This window comes from Sciurus carolinensis, chromosome 9 (assembly GCF_902686445.1).
Source record: "Sciurus carolinensis chromosome 9, mSciCar1.2, whole genome shotgun sequence".
NCBI lineage: Eukaryota > Metazoa > Chordata > Mammalia > Rodentia > Sciuridae > Sciurus > Sciurus carolinensis.
Genome location: NC_062221.1, coordinates 99,474,693 through 99,501,312, shown reverse-complemented (window position 1 = coordinate 99,501,312; position 26,620 = coordinate 99,474,693). Strand labels below are relative to the sequence as shown.

Here is a 26,620-nt window from a genome sequence, read left to right as displayed (position 1 = left end):
TACTTGTAGTGCCTGTTAAGTGTGAAAATAAAATATACAAAATATATAGCCACTACTTAAATATTATTGTTTCTGTTGCTTAGGTTGGGGTGATAGTAGTAGTTTGAAAATATAGCAGGAATATTGCCTTATGACGAATCTTGCTGTGCTTAACTCTTGCTTTAAAAGCACTGTATTCAAACATAAAACGTTAACAGAAAAAGCAGTTTTGAATCCATCTAAGTGTAATTATAATGATGAATGTTAAATAGTACTAAATATTCTCACTTTTCATAATAAACAGTTTAGGAACAATTATAAACAAATAGCATGAAAGCTGTAAATGAAAGTTTAACAGGAGCAGAAGACAGATTAGCTTTCACTATTCAATTAGCTGTGTAGTTTGTTATCTGTTTTAAATTATTCTTTTTGTAGTACTTCTTAAACATTTGAAGCTGAGATATGAAATGTCTTTTTCTATAATGATGCTTGATATTTGACATAGTAGAAAGTGCTTCAATTTCTTTATAAATTTAAAAATTATTTTATGGTATTCATGATACATGTATAAATTCTGTCTTTTAAAGTACCTTAAGCTCTCCTAACACACTTTTCCTCCATTATACACATCTGGAAAAGCTGCCGCCTTAAATAGACCCATTATCTTCACATTCTTATCTGGCACCCAAGCAGCTAAACATCAGTAGGTTAAAAATATGACTGCACATCAAAGTTGTGACCACACATTTAGTTGAGCTCTAACTACTGCTTGTTTATTCTACTACCTTTTATAAAATGATTGTTAATCCTCCTCTCCAAAATGACTATTTTACTCCTTATCCTTTCTTTCTCTTCTTCCTTAAACCTACTGAGCTTTCATTGGATAATTTTGCCTGATAGTTCTTTAAGGAAATAGATGTCACACAAGAATTCTCTCATTTTTTTCTACCATCAAATTTGATATGAAGTCTACTTTATTTATTGTAGCATCCTCCGATGTCATGTTTCATACAATTCTTAATTATCAAAATACTCTCAAATAGCCAAATGTATTGCTTACATAGTCATCACTTAATTGAACATTCATCTTGTTAAAGCGTTGGAAATTGGGAAAAATGCATAATAGAATTTAATAATTGATCAGAAACTTTAATTTGTTCATCCAGTTTTTATCGTTAACCTGTGTGTTGAAGGTAACCATACTGTTTTCAGATTAATTAATAAAGACTTACGTCACTGACTTTAGAAGTTTCTATAATTCTGTGGGTAAGAGTTAAAGGGGAAAATTATGACTTAACAGTGATAAAGAGTGTGTGAATGGATCCATGAAAAGATGAAAAACAATACAAGATACTGAAATACATCATTCACCCTAAATATGGAAAAGTTTTAAAAATAGTTTTATTTATCTTGAACCACGGCATGGACAGCACCAACAGCATAGTATCCTGCATGGATTTCTTCTTTTGTATTTTACAGCTAGTCCAAATTTCTCTTTAGTATTGTTAACATACTCTTTTGTACTATTCACTATCATTTCAATATTATTGATACTCTCTCCTTGTTCCTCTACCAAAAGAGATATCTGAATGAAAAGATCCCTTAAATCCTTTACTTGGTTTTCCAAATTAACAAGTTCCTTGTGTCTCTGTTCAATCTCTGAGAGTTGTGCTTTAGTGATATTGATTTCTGTAAGTAAGCTTTCATTAAAAACTTCCCATTTTCCTTGCTGAAGCATATCATTTACTTCTTCTTCAGGTACCTCTTTACCAGCAACTTCAAGCTGACGGAAAATAAATGCCTTGCACTTCTCTTGCTTTGCTGCTATTGTGTCATTGTATGTAAACATGGTTTGTTGAAAATGGAGGAACATTGCAGCATACTGAGATTTAAGTATCCTTGTGATGACTGATGATGGACCATTTTCAGCCTCTGACTTTTTAACTTCTTTAACTAAATCACCCAAACCTCTGTTAATGTGTTCTGCTTGGATTTTTATCTCCTTTGTAATGCTAGACTCTCTCTTAAGGAGACTAAACCTTCTCATTGAAGCCATCAGACTTTTCTGTTGCTGTCCAAATCTTTGCACATCATCTGCCAGATTGTTAATATTCTCCTGTAGTTTTTGGATCTCATGCAGGTGTCTCTCAGCTACAGGCTCTCGCTCATATATAACAGCTTGCTGCAAAAACACCCCCTTTTCCTCTGTTTCCGTAGTCAACATATGACTGTCTCTACAGAGTTCAATTTCCTTTGTTCTTTGCTTTAGTTCTTGAAGTCGATCTTTCATCTTCCCTTTCCTGCTAAGAAGCAAGAATGATTATATTAAAAAGAAATTTGACTTGACATAGCTGTCTATCAACCAGCAAAAATTCTCCATTTTTCTAAAAATTAATTTAAAAATTAGGAAAATTAAGTACTAACTCATAAAGATCGCTGAAGTAGAAAGAGTAATATGAAATAATTTATTAATTATTTTGCCGAATGTGGGGCTTCAGTGAATCTCATTTAGTTGAGTTTACTATCTGAGAAAGCATTGATGGAGATGCAGTTGTCCAAAAATTAGTACTTCAGTGTCATGATTCTAATATGTAACATCATTTTTCTTAATAAAGGGTGCTTTTGCTTTATTTTCAAATTTTAGGATTAACCTTTAGAATCTGAAAATGCCCTTCCTACTTAGGATATTTTCACCCTAACCTGTCCTATATAATGCTAAAAATATACTCATTTTGCTAAAATATGTATAGTTAAAACGTGTTAAAAACAGGACAGATTCTATATCAGAGTTTTAGGATAGATAGATTATGGTGAATTCAAGTTTTCTGAGGCCTGTAGATTAAAATATTATATGATATAGCTTTGTTTTCTTATCCATTGCATATTTATGAAATTATTTTCTTGGTTTGATTATGCTGATTTTGGGGATGGTTACTGGGGATTGAACCAAGGGGCACTTAACAACTGAGCCACATCCTCAACCCTTTTTTATATTTTTTATTTTGAGACAGGTCTCACTAAGTTGTTGAGGGCCTTGCTAAGTTGCTGAGGATGCTGAGGACTTGCTGTCCTCCTGCCTCAGCCTCCTGAGCCACTGGGATTACAGGTGTGTGCCACTGTACCCAGCCTTATTTCTTATTATTAACATTCCTTTGCAAAGATTATCTATAAAATAACAAAATATAATATAACAAAATATCTGTCATTTTCTTTTAATATTTTTGTAAACATGAGAATATACTTATATATAACCTTATTTTGAGAGTGACATTTATCACATCATGTACTGACAGTTATCCATAGAAATCAAATTGATGCACACATATAAAATGATATAAATACATATAAAGTTACTAAAAAGCAGTCTTAATTAATAAAACCCTTTATTTTCACAGAGCATCTTCATTTTAGACTGGCATTTAATCTCTTCATTATATTTTTGAAGATAAAAAAGCCTGTGTGATAATATAAATGGTTCATTGGACCACACATAATATTACTATCAACCAGAGAACAAATTCCTTGATATGACCCTTGCGTTCAGAACAGTGTCTATGAAAAGTATAAGAGATTTTAGTTAATTCCCCTTTTTTTTATCAGAAATAACAGAATAGTTATGTTTTACAAATAATAGTATAATGTCTAGATAGACTAAGATATCTGTTCCACTGACTTTATGCATATTGGCAAGTGGGGCTGTGTTAAGTTTTGAGCATGATATTTTGAGATGGAAATTCATAAATTGGAAATTTCCAAACTAGTGTGAAAAGGATGAGATTAGAAAAATCATACCAAATGAAGAATCATTGAAAGAAATGAATATCTTTGCCCTGTGAAAGAAAAGATGTAAGGAGTATTTGTAACTATCTTCTAAAATGTGAAGTCTCTGTCTATATAAGGGATTAGATTTACTTGGCCTAACTCCGAAGGGCAGTGAGTAGAAACTGCATGGAAGGAGGTTTGATTCAGTATAAGGAAGACTTTTGAAGGTTGTAGAGCTACTTGCTCCAAGAAGAAATAAACTGCTTCGTGATGTGCCAAGCATGCCATCAATAGACATTTTCAAGATGATCTTGAATAATAACTCAATTAAAGATGTTATAGGGATGATGTCTACAAAATGTAAAAAAATTGAAACAATATCCTAATGCTTTTCCTTTTGTTTTTAAAGGACTGGTGTCTTGTCAGATAATTATTGAGGGCTATTATTGAAAAGCTTTAAATGCTGTAATGTATATTGACTATACCAGTTCTTTAGGAATTTATAATCTGCACAGAGATGGAAATTATACAGTTAAATAGAAAAATGAGATAATTTTAGGTCTTGAAAGAATAATCAGACAAGGCCTCCATCAGGAAATATTTGACCTGTGATACCTAAATAGTAAGAAGCCGGCCAGATGAAAAAAACAAGGGATATTTTGTTTGGGATATAGGAGATTGGGTACAAAGGCAATGAACAAGAATGATATGTTTTAAAAACAAAATGAATGCCTAATAAATAAGAGGAGTAACATGGAAGAACAAAGTCACAGGGTCATAATGGGCTTGTTTGCTAAGTCTAGATTTTATTCTAGATGCAATGGAAGATAAGGATAGCGTATTGGCATGATATGTATTTTTAAAATATATTGTTGCCTTATATATAAAGAATTGTTTCCCAAGGTGAGGAAAGCAGTTTGCAGGAGAGACTTGGATGATGAACGTAAAATAAATGGAAACCATCAGGATGTATTTTTGAAAGTAGAAACAATAGGACTTGATGATTTTAACCCATTAGCAGCATTTTATAAAATCGTTTCTTGGAACACTTTGAAGAAAAACATTGTTCTTGGTTTTCCCCTTATCTTGTCTCTCTCCTTTCCTTCCTCACTTTTTTTTTTTTTTTTTTCCTGGCTTCTCATCTTTCACACTTCTGAATATTGAAATGCTTCTGGGCTCATCGTTTTACAGTTTCATTGCACTAAATACTCTTTGACTCAGATTTTTTTCCACATATCATATCCAATCTAATAGCACCTCACATGCAGACTAGTTAGTGAATCTTTTCAGTCTGTGTTTCAAAGTTTATTTGGATCCAGCCATGTCTTCCCCTCTCCCTGGACCAAGCCAGCCTTATTTCTCACTTGGATTATTGGAGCAGTCTCCTAAGTGCTACTCAGTATTCTGTCAAATATTTGGTGGTTATGGTGGTACAGATATTAAAAGACACCTAAAAATGTTCTAAAGTAATTATGGAAATTTTTCTTTTGAGGCAGCTTTGGTGAAAGCAGAATTAACACCCATGGTTTATTATATACTCTGATAAACAATAGCCTTCATTTCAATATGCAGAAATTTGATGTTAAAGTTGCTTGGCTTAGTGATTTATGTTGTTGTGTTTTGATATTGGGGATTGAACCCAGGATTGCTTCACTACTGAGCTACATACCCACTCTTCTTTATTTTTAATTTTGAGATGGGACTTGCTAAGTTGTTTAAGGCTTTGCTAAGTTGCTGAGGCTGTCTTTGAACTTGGAATCCTCTGACTTCAGCCTCCTTATCAATGATATTTTAGACATGCACCTCTGCATGTGGCTTAGTGATGTATCTTGAATAGCTCTCTACTATTCTTTACTTCTTTTAGTCTTATTTATCACTTTCTTATCTATATGCTCTTTCTGCTAATTATCATATTGAATGTTAAAAATAAATTCCTTCTGAAAGTCTTTAAGATGTCATGTTGTAAAATGTGATATTTATTTTTCTAAAATTAATACATAGACAAAATTTAAGAAGTCAAATCACTTCAAACTTAGAAAGGTACATATCTGACATCTGCCTACTCTACCACACCCCGTTTCTAGTGCCCCTTCCCAAAGGCAGTCATTTTCATTTACTTAGCTCTATCTTGTTTTTAAACTCCCTCTTTCTGGTAATTTGCTTATATAGGCATTTCTACTTTTTAAATTTTAGATATTATATTGAATTTCTGCTATAAAAGATGTAGATTTAACTTTCTTTTAAACTCTCATTCTTCCCTCAGTTTCCCCCTCTTAATATAGTTGTTTCACAATTTTGGATTAATCAAATAATGTTTACATTATTGTAAATACCTGAATATTATTTATATCTCAATCACATAAAGAATCATGGTTATAGAGCCTTTCTCAACAATTTTTTTAATTGTTTTTAGACCTGAATCACTGGAAAGAAATAGAAAATGTATATTTTTGTTTTAAGATAACTTGTTATTAGAATATTTAGACATATTTAAAAAGGGCCCGGAACATAAATGGATAGTTTGATGATTTTTCATAAAGTGAATGCATCTGTCTAAAAACCATACAGATCAATAAATACATAACTTTTGTGGTTTTCTTCAAATTATTATTTGTTTAAGGTTTTTAAATGCTTCATTTTCTACATCTGTATCATTAATTCATTCTGAAACTGAACTGAAAAGTCCCCTTGATATCTTAAATATTGCAGATATTCTTTTTATTTTACTTCATTTTATTATTTCATCTTTTGAAGATTATTTTCTGGAACATTCTAATGTAAGCTGGTTGCGTTGTAATTGTCCTTTCTTCTTTTATATTATCTCCTTCAAAAATTACTGCTTCTTCATCTTTATTCTTGGTTGACTCCTTTATTTGGGGATATCCATAGCTTCCTTTCAAAATATAATGTTATAACTTATATTTCTGAAGAAACACTTTTTTTAATTCTGTTTTACACCTGAGCACAATATTTCCTGTGGATCTAACACTCACAAAGAATATTCTCCTTAAATTTTGAAGCCAGTATCACGCAAAACCAGAGAAAGATACGACAAGAAAGAAAACTTTAGATTAATATCCTTGATTAACATAAGTGCAAAAATTCTTAATAAACTGTTCTCAAACCTCATATAAAAAAGCACATTGAAAAGATAGTGCACCAAGATCAAGTGAGTTTCATCCCAGGGATGCAACATTGGTTCAGAACATGGAAATCAGTGAATGTAATTCATCACATAAATGGGCATAAGGACAAGAGTCATATGATTATCTCAATAGGTGCAGAAAAAGCATCTGACAAAATAACAGCACCCATTTACATTTAAAATACCAGAGAAATCAGGGAGAGAGGAGACATACCTCAATATTGTAAAGGCTATATCTGACAAACATAAGGCCAACATCATACTGAATGGAGAAAAACTGAAAGTATTTTCTCTTAAAACAGAAAACAAGACAAGGATGCCTAATCTTTCCACTCCTATTCAACATAGTCCTTGAAACTCTAACCAGAGCAATTAGTTAAGAGAAGGAAATTAAAGGGATAAAACTAGGAAAAGAAGAAGGCAAGTTACCTCTGTTTACTGACATTATCCCGTATTTTTAGAAGACCACAAGACTTTACCAGAAGATTTTTAGAGCTGATAAATTTAGTAAAGTAGCAGGATACAAGATCAACATACATAAATCGATTGCTTTCCTATACTCTAATAATAAATCTGTTGAAAAGAAATTAAGGAAACTATTGCATTCACAATAACCTAAAAAAAGCCAGGTATGGTGACGCACACTTGTAATAATCCCAGTGGCTTGGGAGGCTGAGGCAGGAGGATGGCAAGTTCAAAGCTACCTCAGCAAAAGAGAGGCACTAAACAACTCAGTGAGATCCTGTCTCAAAAATAAAAAATAGGACTGGGAATGTGGCTCAGTGGTTGAGTGCCCTTGAGTTCAACCCCTGGTACCCACCCTCCAAAGAAAAAACCTAAAAAAATTTCGTCAGGACTTAATCTATTGGAGGAGGTAAAGGACCTCTACAATGGAAACTACAGAACACTGAAAAAAGAAATTGAAGAATACCTTAGAAGATGGAGATATCTCCCTTTTTCTTGAATAGACAGAATTAATATTGTCAAAATGGCTATACTACCAAAAGTATTATACAGACTCAGTGCAGTCCCCTTCAAAATATTAATGACATTCTTTACAGAACTAGAAAAAGCAGTTCTAAAATGTATTTGGAAAAATAAAAGACCTAGATTAGCCAAAGCAATCCTGAGCAAAAAGAGTGATGCTGGAGGCATCAGTACCAGACCTCAAATTATACTACAGAGCTGTACTACATGGTACTGGCACCAAAACAGACTTGAAGACTAGTGGAATAGAATAGAAGACACATAAATACAATTACCTGATGTTAAACAAAGTTGCCAAAAATATACATTGGAGAAAAGATGCCCTTTTAACAAATGGCACTTAGAAAACTGAATCTCCATGTGTAGAAGAATGAAACTTGACTCTTATCTTTCACCCTGACAAAAGTCAACTCAAAGTGAATCCCTGACCAGAAACTCTACAAGTGCTAGAAAAAAATGTAGGTCCAGCACTCCAACATGTTGGCATAGGAAACAACTTTGTTAACAAGACTCCTAAAATCCAAGAAATAAAACCAAATGTGAATAAAAGCTATGGTATCAAACTAAAAAGCTTCTGCACGGCAAAAGAAACAAAAGCATGAAGAGAGAGCTTACGGAGAAGGAGAAGATCTTTGCCACCTGCATCTCAGACAGGGCATTAATATTCAGAATATATAAAGAACTCAAAAAGCTTAACACTGAAATACACACACACACACACATACAAAACCCATATAACGCAATTAAAAATGGGCAAAAGAACTAAAAAGACACTTCGCAAAAGAAGAAATACAAATGGCCCACTAATATCTGAAAAAATTTTCAGTATCTCTAGCAATTAGGAATATGCACATCAGGGGCTGGGGTTGTAGCTCAATGGTAGAGCACTTGCCTAGCATGTGTGAGGCACTGGGTTCAATTCTCAGCACCACATATAAATAAATGAATAAAATAAAGGTCCATCTACATCTAAAAAATACTTTAAAAAACTATATTGAGATTTCACTCCAGTCAGAATGACAATTAAGAATAAAAATAATAATAATTGGTGGTGAGAATATGGAGGAAAAGGTGTACTCATACATTGCTGGTGAGACTGAAAAGCAGTGTGGAGATTCCTCAAAAACTAGGAATGGAACCACCATATGACCCAGCTATCCTACTCCTCGGTAGATACCCGAAAGATTTAAAATCACATTGATGTTTATTTCAGCACAATTCACAATAGTTAAGCTATGGGACCAACCTTGGTGCACCTCAACAGATAAATGGGATAAAGAAAATGTAGTATGTATACACAATGGAGTATTACTCATCCATAAAATAGAACAGAATTATGGTATTTGTAGATAAATGGATAGAACTGAAGACTATCATGCTAAATGAAATATGCCAGACCCAGAAAGTCAAAGGTTGAATGTTTTCTCTGATATTCAGAAGGTAATTCAAAATAAGAGTGTGGGGGGCCGATTCCATCAAAATAGAAGCTCAGTGGAATAGAGAAAGGGGATGAAGGGGAAGAGCAGTAGAATTAATATTACCTAACTTTACATATATGAATATACCACAGTGAATCTCACCATCATGGACTTATTAGGGAAATAAAACTATAAAAGCAGAAAGATCAGTAAAGGGAAGGGAACAGGGGAAGGAGAGGGAAGGGAATGGGGAAGTAGTAGGGACTGAATTAGAGCAAATTATGCTACATGGCTTTATAATTATGTCAGAATTAATGTTATGTACAACTAAAAAGAACCAACAAGAAAAAGAAAATTTTGCTATGTTATAGTCTGCCTTTCTCTGTTGCCCTTGAGAATCTGCCACCTGATTCATAGTATTTTGTTTAAAATATGTTTTAGTATTCTCTTTCATGATCTCGTGCCCTTCTGTTTATTCTTATTGGTATTCTGAAATTTAGTGATAATGTGACTTGTGGTGAGTTTTTTTTTTTTTTTAACAATTATCTGTTAAATATTTAATGGGTATTTTAAATTTGGAAACTCAGAGTTTTTTGTTTATTTTGTTTTTCATTTTTTGTTTTTGCAGTGTAATTGATTTTAATTCCTACCCTTTAATTTGGACATTAGTGTGTTTCCTATTTATTTTTGGTACCTGAAAGTTTCCTCTTCTTACTTTAAGATTTAATAATGTAGTTTTAAAATTCCCCCCCATCAGGGTCATATCAAAGCTTTCTGTATGTTTAGAACACAAGGGAATTATTTCAATGTCTGTGTGTCTTAACTAAGTCATAATTATTTTTGTAGGGTTAACACTTCAGAATGTTTTTCCAGTTCTGTTCTTTTGTGCAGAAACTGACTTCATGTAGGTACTTAGGTGCACTTAACATGTTGTCTATAAATTGCATTTTCTAGTAATTGTATACTTTTAACTATATGCATGATTATTTTCAATTTTGACTGATCTTATGCCTTCATAAATTATAATATTAGGCAAAGTGAGATATCCAAACATGTTAGAGTTTAAAAGTTGGAGAAGCTGGAGTTCATATAGTTTCAAAATATGAAGCTCATTGTTGTGAAATCATTTAATTGCTGAAGCTAGGTAAAATTGATGAGGTTACGATTTTGTGCAATCTTTTCTGTACTTTGAATTTACTTTCTTAATGGTGAATGTATTCTATCCAAATATGAATTATCTTTCAGAATGTTTAGCTTAGTACATATATATACATTTTGAAATTTTATTACTAGTAATGAACTTTGCATTTAAACATATTTGAAAATAGAACAATAATTGATATATCTAGTAATCAACTTTGACCATTTGTTGTCGGAAATAGAAAAGTAAACTTGTGATTCATGTACAACTTTTTTCATCCTATTACAGATAGTACAAATTCCTAGAGACAGAAACACAAATACAAATTACCTTGTGCTTTAAAAAAATATGCCCTGGGATAGATACTTAATATATTTAAAGTAGGCCATTTCTTTCTAGAGTTTCTATGGTGATTAAATAAAACACATTAAGAAATACATCCATTGTCTAACCCGAGGTAAAATAGAGTATCCTTTTCCTTTTTTATGTGAAGAGAACTTGCAACATTTCTCTAGTCAAGGTTAAAGCAGTAGATCTTATTGGAATATTAACCTCTTTGACTACTTAAATAAGGACTAGATAGCAGTTTCTAAAAATAAACTAAAACTTACTACAAATTGCATATATTTTCTAAGCTTAAATTATCTGACATTTTTTGTAATGCAATCTTTCAGTGCTTTCTACTTTTGTTTAGTGTAGATAAGTTGTAAACTTGTTTAACAATAGTAGGACCCTTTTGTTTATTAAAACTGTAATTTTTAAACTTTTACTGATTCAAGTAGCTCGTATATACATAAAATGGTTTTTATATTAAATGTAAAACTCCATAGCCTAGAAGATAACTTGTTCTAGATATTACATGGCCAAATTTTAAATCTTTCTTTAAAATACTAATTATTATTTTTACTTGAAATGGAATATTTTTAAAATTCTAACATGTTAACAATTGTGATAACATAGAAAGTATCTTACCTCTTAACACATCTTGCATTCAAATAGTGCTGACTTCAGCAATACTTGTAATTTAAATACTTGCAGTATCCTAGCTGAAACATTAAAATTTGACTAATGTGATATTTCACTGTGATCTTTTTAATATTCTGATTACCTCAAATTAATTTCAGAAGGTTCTGGGAAACAACAATGAATAAATTAATTAAAACTAGAAAATTATCTCAAACTTTAAAGGTTTTATATATATACGTATCCAGTTTGAGCATAATTTTCTTTTGAATGTTAAATGTAAAAATATTCTCTAAAGCAAGCACAGAATGATTAATTTATAGCCTATAAAATAATTTTAGATTAGTTCTTATAGAATCTGGCTTTCTAGTGTTTCCAAAACAAGAGGTAATTTTTTAAAGATTTAAAAAAAAACCAGTTTTCTCTAAAGTTGATTAACCAAGAGCTCTACACCCAAATCCCACGAAGTTTTTCAGTACTATACATGAACAGATTTGCTATTTGTAGCTCTGTCCGAATCCGAGTAAAACAGTAATTTTAACTATCTGTTGAGCTATTTTTAAATGTCAGAGCATAACCAAATTTCAGTTGATAGATGTCTCACATTAAAAAGTACAAAGAAAGCAGTTTATTTACCTTTCTGTCTTGTTCCTTTTGTTCTTTTTTCCACCTGCGGTGTTGGAGTCCTGCCTTTGAAAGAAAATCTGAGTATCACATGATGTAATGTTGGATCAAATTACTTAAATCTCTGTCTTATAAGTCACAGCCTAATTTCTGTATGGTTCTCATAGAGTTAATTGAAAGCCAAATAATGAAGTCAAATAAGTTGGAGATAAAGTTTTACTTTTGCTGTTAATATGAAATGAGAAGAACAAATTGCTTACTTCACACCTGGAGAATCTGGTTCTGCCAGTTAGACACCTATTCTTTAGATTAAAGGAAGATTTTCATTGGAGCTAGTTGGTAACAGGAAGTCCTTTTTATACTGCCTACATAAAAGTATTTTGCACAGGCTCTGAAACTCAAGTCCTACAGTATCTATACATTACTCAAAAAAAAAATGAGTTTGTACTTAAAGATAACTTTCTTTAGATATCAAAACCTATTAGAAAATGAAGTAAGTAGAAATAAATAAGAATGTAAAGAAGTTGATATAAAGCCTTTTTGTTCCATTAACTTTTAAATTATTGAATTTTATTCTATTTTAGGAAATCCCATAAGGGCACATAGCTCGTAAAATCACAGAATTTGAGAAGTAGAGCACCCAGAATAAAGCTCGGCTTTAAACCTCTCACCCTACTTTTCTTTCTACTATACTGCTGCTTTTACTTTTCAATATAGAAAAGCTAAAGCTGTATAGTAATATTAAACCATTTATTTGTTACACAAATATAACAACTCAAACCTAATTTTTACCAGGAGGAAATAGTTATAGGAAAAATTAGAAATGAAAATTTCTCTTACACTACCAAATTTCCAAATCTTTCCTGTTTTTTTTTTTTTTTTGTTGTTGTTGTTGTTGTTGTTTTATTGATTGGGGGCAAGAGGAAGAACACTGGTATAACAACTATCAAAATAACATTTACCTTATTCTTCGATTTAGAAGTCCTACCTCTTGGAATCTATTCCTCAATAAGAAATGACTCTGAAACCACCTACTTTTCACAACACTCTAAAAATGAAACAGTGAAACACTATATCCTTCAGTGCAGGACTGACTGAATAAATGATGGAATATCTGTACAGTGGTGTGTGTTGCAACTGTACAAAGTAAAAAAAAAATTCTTTATTCTTTCTTGGGGCAGATTTAGAATTTAATATTCAGTTAAAACAAAAAGCACAATGCAAAAGCAGTATACTAGCTTTAAGAAAGGGAGGGTGAATATAAATATTATGCACACAGACAAAAACCCCAGAATATCCATAGTGCCCAAATTGTGGTCTTTAAGATGCCATTTCTCTCATATACTTACTTATTTATATTTTCAGAATGAAACTATGTGAGGGTGAACTAAAAACTAATGAAGATAGTTATATATAAGAGAAAGGAAGGAATAGAGAATGAGAAGGAATAGATATGGATGATAGTTCTTTCTGATTGAAATTAATTTACATAACCTTAAATTTTGAACCACATAAATGTATTAAAAATTAATCTTAAAAAACAAATTATAAAATAAAACTACCCTGAAACAAATGAACCCAGGTATATAACTAGGTGGTGGCATAACCGCACAGAGAAGGGTTATTTCAAGTATTTAAAACTCCAGTATTTGTGGCTTCTCTAGTGGAATATATCTTAGAGACAAAAATAACCATAAAGATATCTTAACCTTCATTTAGTAGTTGTATTTTTAGTAATAATATTGAAATTATTAAGCTTATTTATTTTTGTGTGGTTCTGGGGATCACACCCAATTCTAGGCAAGCACTATACCACTGAGCTACAACCCCAACCCCTGAAATTAAGTTTAAACTCATGTGTGATAGGGTGAAGCAAATAGTTACTGTCAATATCATTAAACTTATAGTTTTCATCATGTGTAAAAAGAGATACAAATAAGATCTAAGAAGCTAAGTGAAACTTGGTAAGATTTGATTTGAAGTTAAACAGAGTCAGTATGAATTCATGATTTAACTTTTTTCTTTCTAAAAAAAAATATACACCTGTGTGTGTGTGTGTGTGCATTTCCACCAGGCAATGGTGGTACAAGCCTGTAATAACAGCTATTTGGGAGGCAGAGGCTGGAGGATCACAAGTTTCAGACCAGCATGGGCAATTTAGTGAGACTGTCTCAAAAAATAAAAAGGACTGTGGATGTAGGTTAGTGGGAGAGTGCCCCTGTGTTCAGTCCCCCAATACCACAAAACAGAACAAAGAAAGCTAAAAAAAAAAAAAAAAACCAAAAAGAAATCTGTATTTCCTTGTTTTGTTCATTGAAAAGAGTTGAGAAGTAGTGGCAAGTCAACAGCAGTGAATATCCATAGTGCCCAGACTGTGTGGGTCTTTGGAATACCATTTTCCACCACAAAGGCAGTGAGAAATAGGTAATTTCAGGTCTGGACATTGCTTCATATAGAAGGCAAAGAAAGTATGACTATTGGAGTTGTACCAAAAAGACCCAGGAGCCCAGTTGAGGGGGACTTCTTCTGACTGAGTAACTGTGGACCTTAAAAAATAAAAACAGTAACTGCAATAAATTGAAACCTGTCTAATGTATTTTAAAAATTCATATTCTTATTGCTGCCCCCTGAAACAAATTTAAAAATTCATATTCTTATTGCTGCCCCCTGAAACAAAACCAAAAATAATATAATAAAGTAACCTATCATCTTTGGAGGTGACTTAGGGCACTAATTCATTTTTATGAAAATAAGGAAAAAGAGCAAAAGATCAAGCATTGATCTTAACATTTCTATATGAATTGAATTTAAGTGAGTCATTAGTTTTTAAAAATTTTTTTTCAGCTGTTGATAGACCTTTCTTTTATTTTATTTATTTATTTATATGTGGTGCTGAGAATTGAACCCAGTGTCTCATACGTGCTAGGCAAGTGCTCTCCCACTGAGCCATAACTCCAGCCCCTCAACAAGTAGTTTTTGAAAACTAATTTTTATGGAAAATTCTGGTATTATTTGCAGAAGAAATGTAGAATTAAATAAATCACTTTTCATAAACTCTTTTAAAATAATAGAATCAAGCAGAGGTCATCAATGGCTGCTAAAATCATGAAATGAAAGGCCAATGAGGAACTTTATTTTAGATGATTCAGACTATAAATCTGATCAATTTTAATATCACAAAAATATGATAGCATATAAAAGTGATACTATATGGCCTCTACCTCTAACTACCAGATGTGGGGAGTACAGGTGTGTATGTTGAATGGTCTCATGAGAAAGGTATTACCTAAATCCAAAACATGGGAAAGTCTGAAAAGAAACAATTGTTTTATAGAGAAATATCATGGTAGGAAAAGAGGTGCTGTTGGTGGTATTAGGGTTGGGGGAGAACAAGTAATATAAATTTAAAAACTCTTAAGACTGATAAATTGTAATGTGTGTCTGAATTGTTTCTGATTTTGAACATAACATTTGCAAAGTAATGGGAATGTTGAATGCATTGAGTAATATTAAAGGCTTGTGATTTGTTAGGTTTAATAATGATATTATGGTAATATATTGTAATTTTAAAATGAACAGGGAAAAGTGGAAGGTGTGTAGATGAACAAGGATGATCCAGTATTGATAATTTTTAAAAAATAAATGTTGGAGATTCATTGGATTTATTGTTCAGTGTATTTATTAAAAACTATATTTTTGTCCACCCCAAAAACCTACCCTATGTATTACATTGTCTCTTACTATTGGAAGATTTGGTCCAGGACTACCCTTAAATACCAGAACCAAAGATGCTCAAAAGTCCCTTATCGAAAATAGTGTATCATTTGCATATAATCTATATATATATCCTCCCATATACTTAAACTGCCTCTAGATTGCTTTTAATACTTAGTGCAACATAAATTCAGTGTAAATAGTTGTTATTCAGTATTGTTTAAGAAATAATGACAAGAAAAATTTATGTAGGCAAATAGCAGTATGTCATTGTGATTCCCATTTTTCTTTAGAACTTATTTCTTCATTTTGTTCCCCAGTTGTCCCTAATTAGTGTGTCTTTTGTGTGTATTTATGCCCAGTGCTGGTTCAAGTAAACTACAAGTATAAGTCTCCAGTAAACTGGACATTTATGTGAACATATTCACACATCCTTTCCTTCATTCCCCTGTGTTTAATCCAGTGAACTTCTATTCTTCCCCTCCCTACCATCCCTTGTTGTGCGTTAGCATTCACATATCAAAGAGAACATTCAGCTTTTTGGGGGGGACTGGTTTATTTCACTTAGCATAATATTTTCCAGTTCCATCTATTTACTGGGAAATGCCATAATTTTATTCTTCTTTATAGCTGAGTAGTATTCCATTGTGTACATATACCACATTTTCTTTATATGTTCATCTGTTGAAGGGCACCTAGGTTGGTTCCATAACTTGGCTATTTTGAATTGAGCTGCATTTATGTGGCTGTGTCACTGTAGTATGCTGATTTTAAGTCCTTTTGGTGTATACCAAGGAGTGGGATCACTGGGTCAAATGGTGGTTCCATTCCAAGTTTTCTAAGGATTCTCCTACTGTTTTCCATAGTGGTTGTACCAATTTGCAGTCTTCTCAGCAATGTGTGAGTGAACCTTTTTCCTCACATCCTCACCAACATTTATTGTTACTTATATTCTTAATAATTCCCATTCTGGAGCTGGAGTTGTGGCTCAGTGGTAGAGCACTTGAGTAGTATGTGTGAGACCCTGGGTTTGATACTTAGCACCACAAATAAATAAAATAAAATAAAAAATCCATTGACAACTAAAAAATTATTAAAACAAAAAAATTGTTAAAAAAATAATTGCCATTTTGACTGGAGTGGGATGGAATCTCATTATAGTTTTAACTTTCATTTCTCTAATGCTAGAGATATTGAACACTTTTTTCATATATTTTTGGCCTTTCATATTCTTCTGTGAAAAGTACCTGTTCTGAACTCCAATATTATAAGCTTAGGAGGAATATTTCTCATTTAAAACATGATACAATTTTTATTTTTATTTTTATTTATTTATTTATTTATTTTTTGGGGTGCTGGGGATCGAACTCAGGGCCTTGTGCTTACAAGGCAAGCACTCTACCGACTGAGCTATCTCCCAGCCCCTAATTTGTATTTTTAAATGATAGGAACATAAGACTACAGTACTTACATCATGATATAATTTAAGAGGGTAAGGACAGAAGTTTTGACGGTGGGCTATGGAAAGTAGCCTACTTCTTTTTGCTTTCGTAACTTCCTTGTTGACCTGTTGATTTATTGCTTTTGCTGTATGGACACTTCTTTATCTGATTTCCCTTTCTTAGGTCAGTTCTCACAGACTTCTTTTCAATAATAAGGAAAAATGATGAAATTAATACTACCATACTTTCTAAAACCAGTTTATTCATTATTCAGTAGATTTAAAACTTTGGAATTGAATGAAATGGTCAAAATATTTTAAGTCACTGTCTGATTATATATATGCCATAAAACCATTTCATTTGTCATTCTTAGGTTGGCAAATAAACAAGACAAGGAAGGGGCTTTGGGTGAAGCTGATGTGATTGAATGTCTCTCTTTGGAAAAACTGGTCAATGAGCACAAGTGCCTGTGTCAGATAGTAAGTTTTTTTTTTTTTTCCTTCCCTTTAAAATAAGTTCAGTATAACTTAGTTTTTTTTATGTAGGTGATAGAGAATAACCTTAAGAGCTCCCCTCCTCCAAGGAAATCATGCTTTCACTATTCTAATATTAGCTAATATTGTAAAATTTGTTGTCTATTTAGTTATTACTGACTTCTATAAACTATCCTAAATGACATCAGAAGAGTTTTGTAGCTTAAAGATATTATCTAGAACATCTTTCAACTTCTATATAATAAGAAAGTTACCGACCCTTGCAAAGGTAGGTATTATAAGTTAGCAAGTGTTCATATCAGTAACTTAAATGGCTTAATTTTAATATGCCAGTAATTATGCATCATAGTTTATTAATAGATTTATGTGGAGAACTTTTAGTTTTAATCTTTGAATCAAGTAAATTTCTGTTTTAGGAACCTTGTTCAGCAGTTTTGGGATATGGAAAGAAAATTGACAAGTCCATTAAAAAAGGCCTTTATTGGCTTCTACATAACATTGCAAGAGACTTTGATGCCTTAAATGAACGTATCCAAAAAGACACAACAGAACAAAGAGCTCTTGAGGAACAGGAGAAAAGAGAAAGGGCTGAGCGAGTGCGAAAATTACGAGAAGAAAGGTAAATAGATTAATTTAACACCATGGCATATTTGAACAGAATAAAACCATGGCAATTTATCTCTTATTTCTTATTGATACTTTTAAAGCTGTGCTTTTCAACATGTGGGGAAATTTTGCCTCTCAGGGAACTTGTGGCAGTCTGGAGATATTTTTAGTTTCCAGAACTGGGGAGCAGGGGGAAGTGCTGCTGAAATGTAATGGGTAGAGGCCAGGGGTACTGTTAAATGTCCTGCAATGCATAGGACAGTCTCCCACAACAAACAATTGTCAGGCTCACTGTGTCATTATGTATGGAGACTAAGAAAACTTTCTTTAGACTCAGCAAAGAGGGAAGGTGAACTGATAGAGGATTAATCAGCTCAAGCAAAAGCTGAATTTCAGCAGTAGTATTGTCAGAAAAATAAGTTACCTCAGGTTTTTAAAATATATTTAAAAATTATGTTTAAAATGAATCCACCAAACTCTATTAAAAAAAAGATTCGTAAAGTTCTACTTCAGAATCATAATCTTAATGCTGTAAGAAAGTGCTAATATTTGAATAGAAGTTGAATTGTTACATGGTGGAGAAGGGGAGAAAAGAGAAAAATGTAAAACATTTCTAAATGAACTATAAGATTCAAACTTGCCTTCAATCAACATAAGTAATATTGGCGTTCCACATGGTTTAACATAGTTGCAGCCCAGTAGACAAGACACCACTACCTTTGTGAGGTACTTCCTTACGTTGTAGAGGATATCTGATGCTGTCTGTCCTTTGATATATAGGTAGAACTTAAAGAAATAAAATATCAGTAGAAATAACTCATTATCCTCAAGTGCTCAGGAATATAAGCATGTTTGTTCATCTACCTGCTTACTGATACCAAAGAAAGAATGGGATGAGAGATCTTGGCAACTGCTCACACAAAGTTTTACTCACTGTGAAAATCTTCGGATTTTTTTTATCCTAGTGAATATTTTCATGATACAAAGCTATTACAACCATTATGTATATATTTATAAAAAACATCCAGTCACAGTTTTCTAAAAAATCTGTTGGCATTCCTCCACTAAGAAAACAAACAGGAACTTAGGGTGGAGCTTACTGGTAGAGAATGGGCATAGCATATGGAATGCCCTGTGTTCAAATCCCAAAACCAAAAAAGAAAAAGAAATGAAGATGAAAGCAACAATAAAAAAATCATATTGATACAAGAAATCTGTTAGACATTTTTCTAAAGTTTTTACCTTTTCCATAATGATATTCTATGTAACAGGCATTTCTGATACTCGTTCTCCTTTCCTCCTTTCTTTATAGCTATGCCTGTTGTGGTCTTAGACTACTACTGTTGAATTGAGACTTCATAATCAAAAGTAAACTGGCTTTTAGAGAGGAGTGAATAAAACAATCCTTTTTACTTTTTATATCACTAAATTCAGTCTAATTGGTTCAGATTGTGATTTCTTATGTTTCTGAAAAATATGCTATGTATTGATAGATTGATACTATATACCTGAAATTGTTACTAGTAAATCAGTAACATTAATAACAATGACTGTCCTATAAGTGTGTTCATTTTCAGAATATTCTCACATGCATTAATTTATCCAATCCTTATAATATCCTTATGAGGTATTTTTGTCCACATTGGTTGGAAAACTGAGGCTCAAAGAGCCAATCCAAAGTCATAAGAGAAGTACATTACAAATCTCCAAATCTTGACTTCCTAGATTCAGAATGAAAGATGTGTATTTCCATAAAATAACACAGTTGATAAATTTCCTAGTAATGAATGTTCCATTCATTTGCCATACTATACTGATAATCTGGTTGAAAATTCATAATACTAAACTTCTCTGCCTTTGGCTGCCTCTTTTAGCAACTTATTACTCTTCAAGTATTGGGCAACATTGATGATAAATTGCAGAGATAGTAAATGTTTCATTGGTACCTATATGGAATTATTTAATTAGATTATTGAAGGACAACATTTTTATATCCTCATACTATTATGCAAAGCAATAGTTGTTGTCTAGTTGTTAAAATGTGATATACAACTTGACAAAATTTAATATTTTATATTACTCTTTTGTCATTTACTTCTGTAGAATTAACCTATAGATGTCCTACTTTTTAATGTTTGTCTTATAAGAAACATGTTTGTGCATAAATAAAAACATAGATTGTGTTAATGTTTTCCCAGTAGTTTTACGGAAGACATAGCTCTTAAGAAAAAGATTAACAAAGACTTAACCTATTGACCAATAAAAATGACAGTAGCTATTTTAAGAGGATAATTAATGAATTGACAAATAAACACCCTTGGCATGTGGAAAAATAATTAAATTTCACTTTAGCATTAAGAAATCAGTCATACAAATGTCATTTTTGTTGGAATTTCTTCTCAAATTCAAGTGATAAACATTTACATGAGGATAGAGGTCTATTACCCGCATGAGGAATTTTTAAATGTTTTTAGTAATTAAAAACCAAAACTAGATGTTTTAATTTATTAAGTTTTAATAATCTTAAACCTATCTCAAATAGGTTTCTTAAACATGGTTCAGCGCTTTTTCAAAATGAATTTTAATTTTTTTTTCCCCTCAAATAATAGAGAACAAAGAGAACGAGAGCAATCTGATGAAACCAGTGGTCTGGCTGAGTTGGACCCAGAACCAGTTACTGTTAATCCTTTCCAGCCAATAGCATCTGTAATCATTGAGGTATGAGTGGTGGCAAATGTTAATTTTTATATCTTAAATTATAAATTAGAAGTTGGGACAGGATGCAAGGAGATAGAAGAATTTCTCCAGAAAAAATTATTTGTAACAAAATTAAAGGTGAGAGGCAAATAGAAGCTTTACTGCTTTTTATTTCTCTTCAGATTTTACTTTTAGAGTCTGGGGATGTATCTCAGTGGTACAGTGTCTGCCTAGCATGCATCCAAAAAAATTTAAAAACTTAAAAAATTACTTTTTGAAATCAGGTGTAGTAATGCATACCTGTAATCCCCCTGACTCAGGAGTCCAAGGCAGGAGGATTGCAAGTCCGAGACTGTCCTTAACAACTGAGCGAGGCCCTAAACAATTTAGTGAGACCCTGTGTCAAAATAGTAAGTAAAAGAACTGGAGATGTGGCTCAGTGGTTGAGCACTTCTGAATTCAATCCAATACCCCCTCTCCCCCAAAATAATTACTTTTGATGTAGCATAGAAAGGGAAGTATATGATTATAAAATTAAATGAGAATGAAAATGAAGTTTGAATACAATTTTATTAATGTTACTATTTTTGATAAATTTATTTTTGTCATTATTTCATATAGTAGCGATATATTTATTCTTATTAATATTTGTCTTTTTCTCAGTTTCCATCTATGATAATATTTAGATGTTCATAATGTGTTAGACTAATAATCAATTTTGTTTTGCCAGGAAAATAAGAATATTCAAAACTGCAACAAATTCTCCTATGTCTGAATACCATTTATTTTAATTTTAATTATCACAAGTTTTTCGAACATTAGTTTGTAGATTTTAATTATTAAGAAGTTAAGGTGGGGTGTGTGTGTGTGTGTGTGAGTGTCTTTGTTTTCATCTTCTGCTGGGGTCCAGAGTTTACCTTCACTCCCGTGTATTCATTCTCAGCAGCCACCTCCTCCTAGGCAGTGTTTTCCTAATTCCATTGATTCAGAGCTTACTGTGGAAGCAGGACTGCTGATCCTGCCAATGTGCTCCACATTCCTCTTCCCCTGTCACTGCCTCCTTCCACACAGGTGCTCATCTGGAGAGGTGGATGATTGTTTTCTCCTTGGGGCTGCTGCTGAGGAGGGAGGCAGCTCCACAGGTAAGATGAATGGATAGTTTTGGTATTGCTTTATTTCATAAAATGATAGGTAACATGAGATATTTGGTTTTAACTTACCTTGTCCCATCCTCCTATGTAGAATTGAAAACTTGGGAATTCATGGATTAAGTTGATATCTGTCAGTTAGTTAAATCTTTTATTAACCCTATTGCATTCACCTTAAACGTGTTATTCTTAGTAAAGGTATATTAAGAGCATGAAGTATTGTTTTGTCTCCATTCTATCAAATATTGTGTTTGTCAAGTTTTGTTTTATGTTCTTTTAAAAATATTGATAGAGAGCCAGGTGTGGTGGTGCATGCCTGTAATCCCAGCAGCTCAGGAGGCTGAGGTAGGAGGATCATAAGTTTGAGACCAATCTCAGCAACATAGTGAGCGAGACCCTAAGCAACTTAGAAAGACCCTGTCTCAAAATTAAAAGTTCAAAGGGCTGAGGATATGACTCAGTGATTAAGCAACCTGGGTTCAATTCCTAGTACAAAAAAAAAAAAAAAAAAAAAAAAAAATTATATATATGTATAGAAGAAGGAAATCAAGATTTACATTTCATTTTGAAACAGTAACTTACTCTGTAGTAAAACTCACCTTATATAATAAAGACCAATTATTTAATACTACCATGGGCAAAAATTACTTAGAAGGCTCTAGTACTTCTCTCAGCCTTATATTTTTAAAATTATCTTTACTGTGAAAACACCAGTATTATATAATACAAGTGTATTGCATAAAATACCACATATATATAACAAGTCTATAAATTTATTAGTGATATAGGGAAAGTACAGTTATTCTGTTTTTAAGTTATGATAATTTCAAGATGTTCAGTGAAGTAATGAAAACAAAGTACTTATAATCTCCTTTTTACCATGTACATTTATTTATTTTTCTTTAGTAGATTTGCATTGTCAGAAGCACTTTTGATTTTACCAGTTAATAACAGTGAGGTATTGTGAAGTTTCAGTTCCAGAATAGACAAATCAGTACAACAAATAGTAATGGACCTAATTGTATATAAGCATTTAGTCTAAGATAAATGGTAACACTTCAAATCTGAGAGAATATTGGAACAGCTGAGCAGTCATTTAGAAAAAACCTGAAATTATTAAACACTGTGTACTATATTAAATGCCAGAAATATCAAAAACTTAAATGTAGGGCTGGGGATATATATAGCTCAGTTGGTAGAGTGCTTGCAAGCAAGCACAAGGCCCTGGGTTCAATCCCCAGCACCGCAAAAAAAAAAAAAAAGAAAAAAAAAAACTTAAATGTATATTTTTAAAGTAACATTAGTAATATGATTATTGATAAATACTTGACTGATGAAAAACTTTCAAAGGAAGACAATCGAGCCACGGGTCATAAAGTGTAAAATGGATAGCTCTTATATTCAATTTCATAAGAGTTGTTATACAAAGTTAAAAGGCATAAAATGAAAACAACCCTAATGAAAATTATGGCAGATAGGACATATAGTCCTGTGTAACTATGTGATTAGTCCTAGTGACAGATAAGACAAGGGCAGGAAAAAAGGAATTCTTATAAAATACTATGAAAATAATAGAAAATGGGTATTGGGTTACCAGAGGCAGTTCCCTAAAGGGGGGGAAAAAGGCAATAAGGGTATTTAATAGTTCATCTTGCTTAGTAATGAAAATTTTAAAATTAAATCAAACCAAACTCAATTAAATCAAAATAAAATGTTAAAATAGCTATTAGTTTTTCAGAGATACAGAAGGTTGATAATGATATACAGCACTTAAAATGATTTAGAGAAATACTCTCCTATTCCTTTGCCTCGGGTATAAATTGATTCAGTTTTTCAGAAAGGAAGTTTGTGATTATATGTCACATTGTAAAATGTACAGACCCACTGACTCAGCAGTCCCTTTGATCCAGCAGTTCTGTTGGTAATTTAACTTGAAAAATGAATAGGACAGTTTACTTATAATAATGACACTTAGAAATACTTTGTGTTCATTGAAATGGAATTGGAAAAATAAACTTATCATATATTACTCATAACATATCATAATGGTTATTTCATGTAAGTTACATAACAATTTATTCGATACAACCATTTTAAATATTAATGTAATTGATGAAAATAATAGTAGCTAACACAGCATTTATAATATGAGGCACTATTCTAAGCACTTGATTGACATTGAAAGACTTTTAAATTAATTTTTATTGGTGCATTATCATCACACATAGCAGTGTATTCATTGTGAATATTTGTACATGCCCATAATTTGATCAATTTCATTCCCCAATATCTCCCTTTCCCATTCATCCTGCTTTCTCCCTTCTTCTAGTCTCCTTCCTCTTCTCTATTAGTTTCCTTTCTATAGAAATATTCTTAAATAAAACAATTCTTTTTTTGTTTAAACAACAAATAAATAGGTATATATAGAGAGATAGTTACATACTTACATGTTTGTGGGTGGTGAATGTCTGTATGTGTGGGAATAGCCATAGGAAAGTGCCTCTTAATGATTATACACTAAATAGTGGTATCTGTAGATTGTGAAATCATAGGTAATATTTTCTTTCTTTCTTTCTTTATTCTTGTTTTATTAATTATTTAGTAGTTATGTTTTCATGATATATTCAATAAATAATTATGATGAAAATATCACAGTGCTGCTGAAATTATAAAATACTCTTAACTTCATCCTTAAAATTGTCTTAAGATAGAATAGAACTCTTATAATAATGATAATATATTTCATTTTTGTTAGAATGAAAAAAAACTTGAAAAAGAGAAGAAGAAGCAAACGATGGAGACAGACAGTGATGGTTGCCTGCTGCAACATAAAATTGAGCCTGAGCAAATAGAGACAGAGAATCAGATTGGTGACAGCAGCCAAAAACACAATGAACTTGAAATAGTAGAAAATTATAAGGAGGCATTAACACAGCAGTTGGAGAATGAAGAAGAGACAGACCATCGAGCATCAGAATCAGGTATATCTAGTTATGTCAAGTAATTTTCATACATTTAAATATAGCTTATTTATACTTTATTTCATGTACCATATTTATTTTCACAAGAAAATGTAGTGCACTTTTGTCTCCAAATTTCAGGTATTTAGTTAATCATTAACCACTTTTTTCTTCCTCTGACATGTTTTTTTTATGCCGAGTTTAAAATGTGATCCTTAATAACATAAAATGAATTCAGCAGAAATTCAGTTTTCAATTTTACTTTGTAAGTTTACAATACAGTATAATTCTCAGAAGTTCATGGAATTTTAACTTTTTTAAGGCTTTTCTGTTTTGTTTCTTAAGCCTTGTAATGATACAATGAACATAATTTTCTTTATAGTCTGGCTATTTCTATAGGATGCAAACAATCAGTAGAACAATGTTAGATTTGAGGTTGTACTTTCTGTTGTCAGTTGGGAGGTTAGGGCAGCCATATTCATACCCATATAACTCTATCAGCAGAGTATTAAATGAAGGTGGACTTATTACAGTGATCTCAGTTTTTTAAGAGAACTCTAATACTGATAACATTGAAGAAAAGTAGTGGGCAAATAGCTCAGCTCACAGAGCGCTTGCCTTGCGTGTGCACGGACCTGGGTTCGAATCCCCAGCACCTCAGAAAACATTGAAGAAAAGTGATTTAGTAAATGACTTTATAGTTTAGGGAGATCTGAAATAATAAATCATAACCATAATAATAACTTAAATTTTGTTCTTTAAAAGTATGACTCCAGGTTAATTATTTGATTTAACCCAGCACTATGTTATTTATTATAGTGATCCTGGGGCATTATTTCCATTATGTAAGTGGGAAACCGGGGACTTGGACAGGTTGAATAACGTCATGTGTCCTACTGGTGGCTGGGTTGAGACCACCCCAGTCCAAATCATGTTTCACATTCTGTCCTCTTTCATCACCTGAAGTACTGCCCATCCTAAAATACCATTTGGTTTTAGAGCTCTCATTCCATTTTCCCATCTGTTAAGCCTATAACTTTAACAGTAAAAGGATAACTTTGTTTCTATCTGGAGTGAAACATCTCAAATGACACTAACTTATTTATAAAAAGTTTCCTTTTAAACATGATGTTCTTTTTCTTACTCTTTTGTAACTTTATAGATTTTGGCTATTTCTCACGTTAAGATAATTCCCATTTTATAAAACGTGTGTATAATTTAGCAGTTAGGAATTATTATTTAATTTCAGTAACTTTGATATTCTGAATTTTTAAGTACTATGCCACTCTGGTTTTACATTTTTAAAATTTAAGCATTAATATATCATATCCTTAAGGTGCTTTTATGTGTTTAAGTGTCTGTAATTTTTGTTTGTTTATTGTAGAAAGAACAGAAATTTAATTCTGCCAGGTCTACTAAGTGATTGGTTACATATATTGATACTGGGCATACCTTCTTTAGGTGTAATATTTTGTTATAACTGTTTCTAAAGTTGAATATAAGGTTTCTATTATAATCTCAATATTCTCCTTTTATTCAT

General features: G+C 32.0%; 2 protein-coding genes across 5 annotated transcripts in view; one reads left to right on the top strand and one right to left on the bottom strand.

Annotated features, from left to right (window-relative positions):
- Positions 1-26,620, top strand: part of Arl13b (ADP ribosylation factor like GTPase 13B) — a 62,879-nt gene that overhangs the window by 29,990 nt on the left and 6,269 nt on the right. For all 3 annotated transcript variants that reach the window (XM_047564836.1, XM_047564835.1, XM_047564834.1), the window contains exons 4-7: positions 17,549-17,654; positions 18,086-18,288; positions 20,885-20,993; positions 24,876-25,101. In XM_047564836.1, coding sequence (XP_047420792.1) covers positions 17,549-17,654; positions 18,086-18,288; positions 20,885-20,993; positions 24,876-25,101 — 644 coding nt within the window. The remainder of the gene's footprint in view (positions 1-17,548; positions 17,655-18,085; positions 18,289-20,884; positions 20,994-24,875; positions 25,102-26,620) is intronic.
- Positions 435-12,267, bottom strand: Stx19 (syntaxin 19). Of its 2 annotated transcripts, none has more exons than XM_047564838.1 (2): positions 12,032-12,267; positions 435-2,282 (listed from the first exon to the last, which is right to left on the bottom strand). In XM_047564838.1, exon 2 carries the CDS (start codon positions 2,267-2,269, stop codon positions 1,385-1,387), a length of 885 nt encoding a protein of 294 aa, XP_047420794.1. In that variant the 5' UTR covers positions 2,270-2,282; positions 12,032-12,267; the 3' UTR covers positions 435-1,384. The 2 variants fall into 2 exon arrangements, with proteins under 2 accessions (XP_047420794.1, XP_047420793.1); XM_047564837.1 differs by having other exon boundaries at positions 435-2,279.

Excerpts from the sequence above, each read along its gene's own strand:
- Stx19 (XM_047564838.1), bottom strand. The coding sequence starts at position 2,269 with ATGAAAGATCGACTTCAAGAACTAAAGCAAAGAACAAAGGAAATTGAA.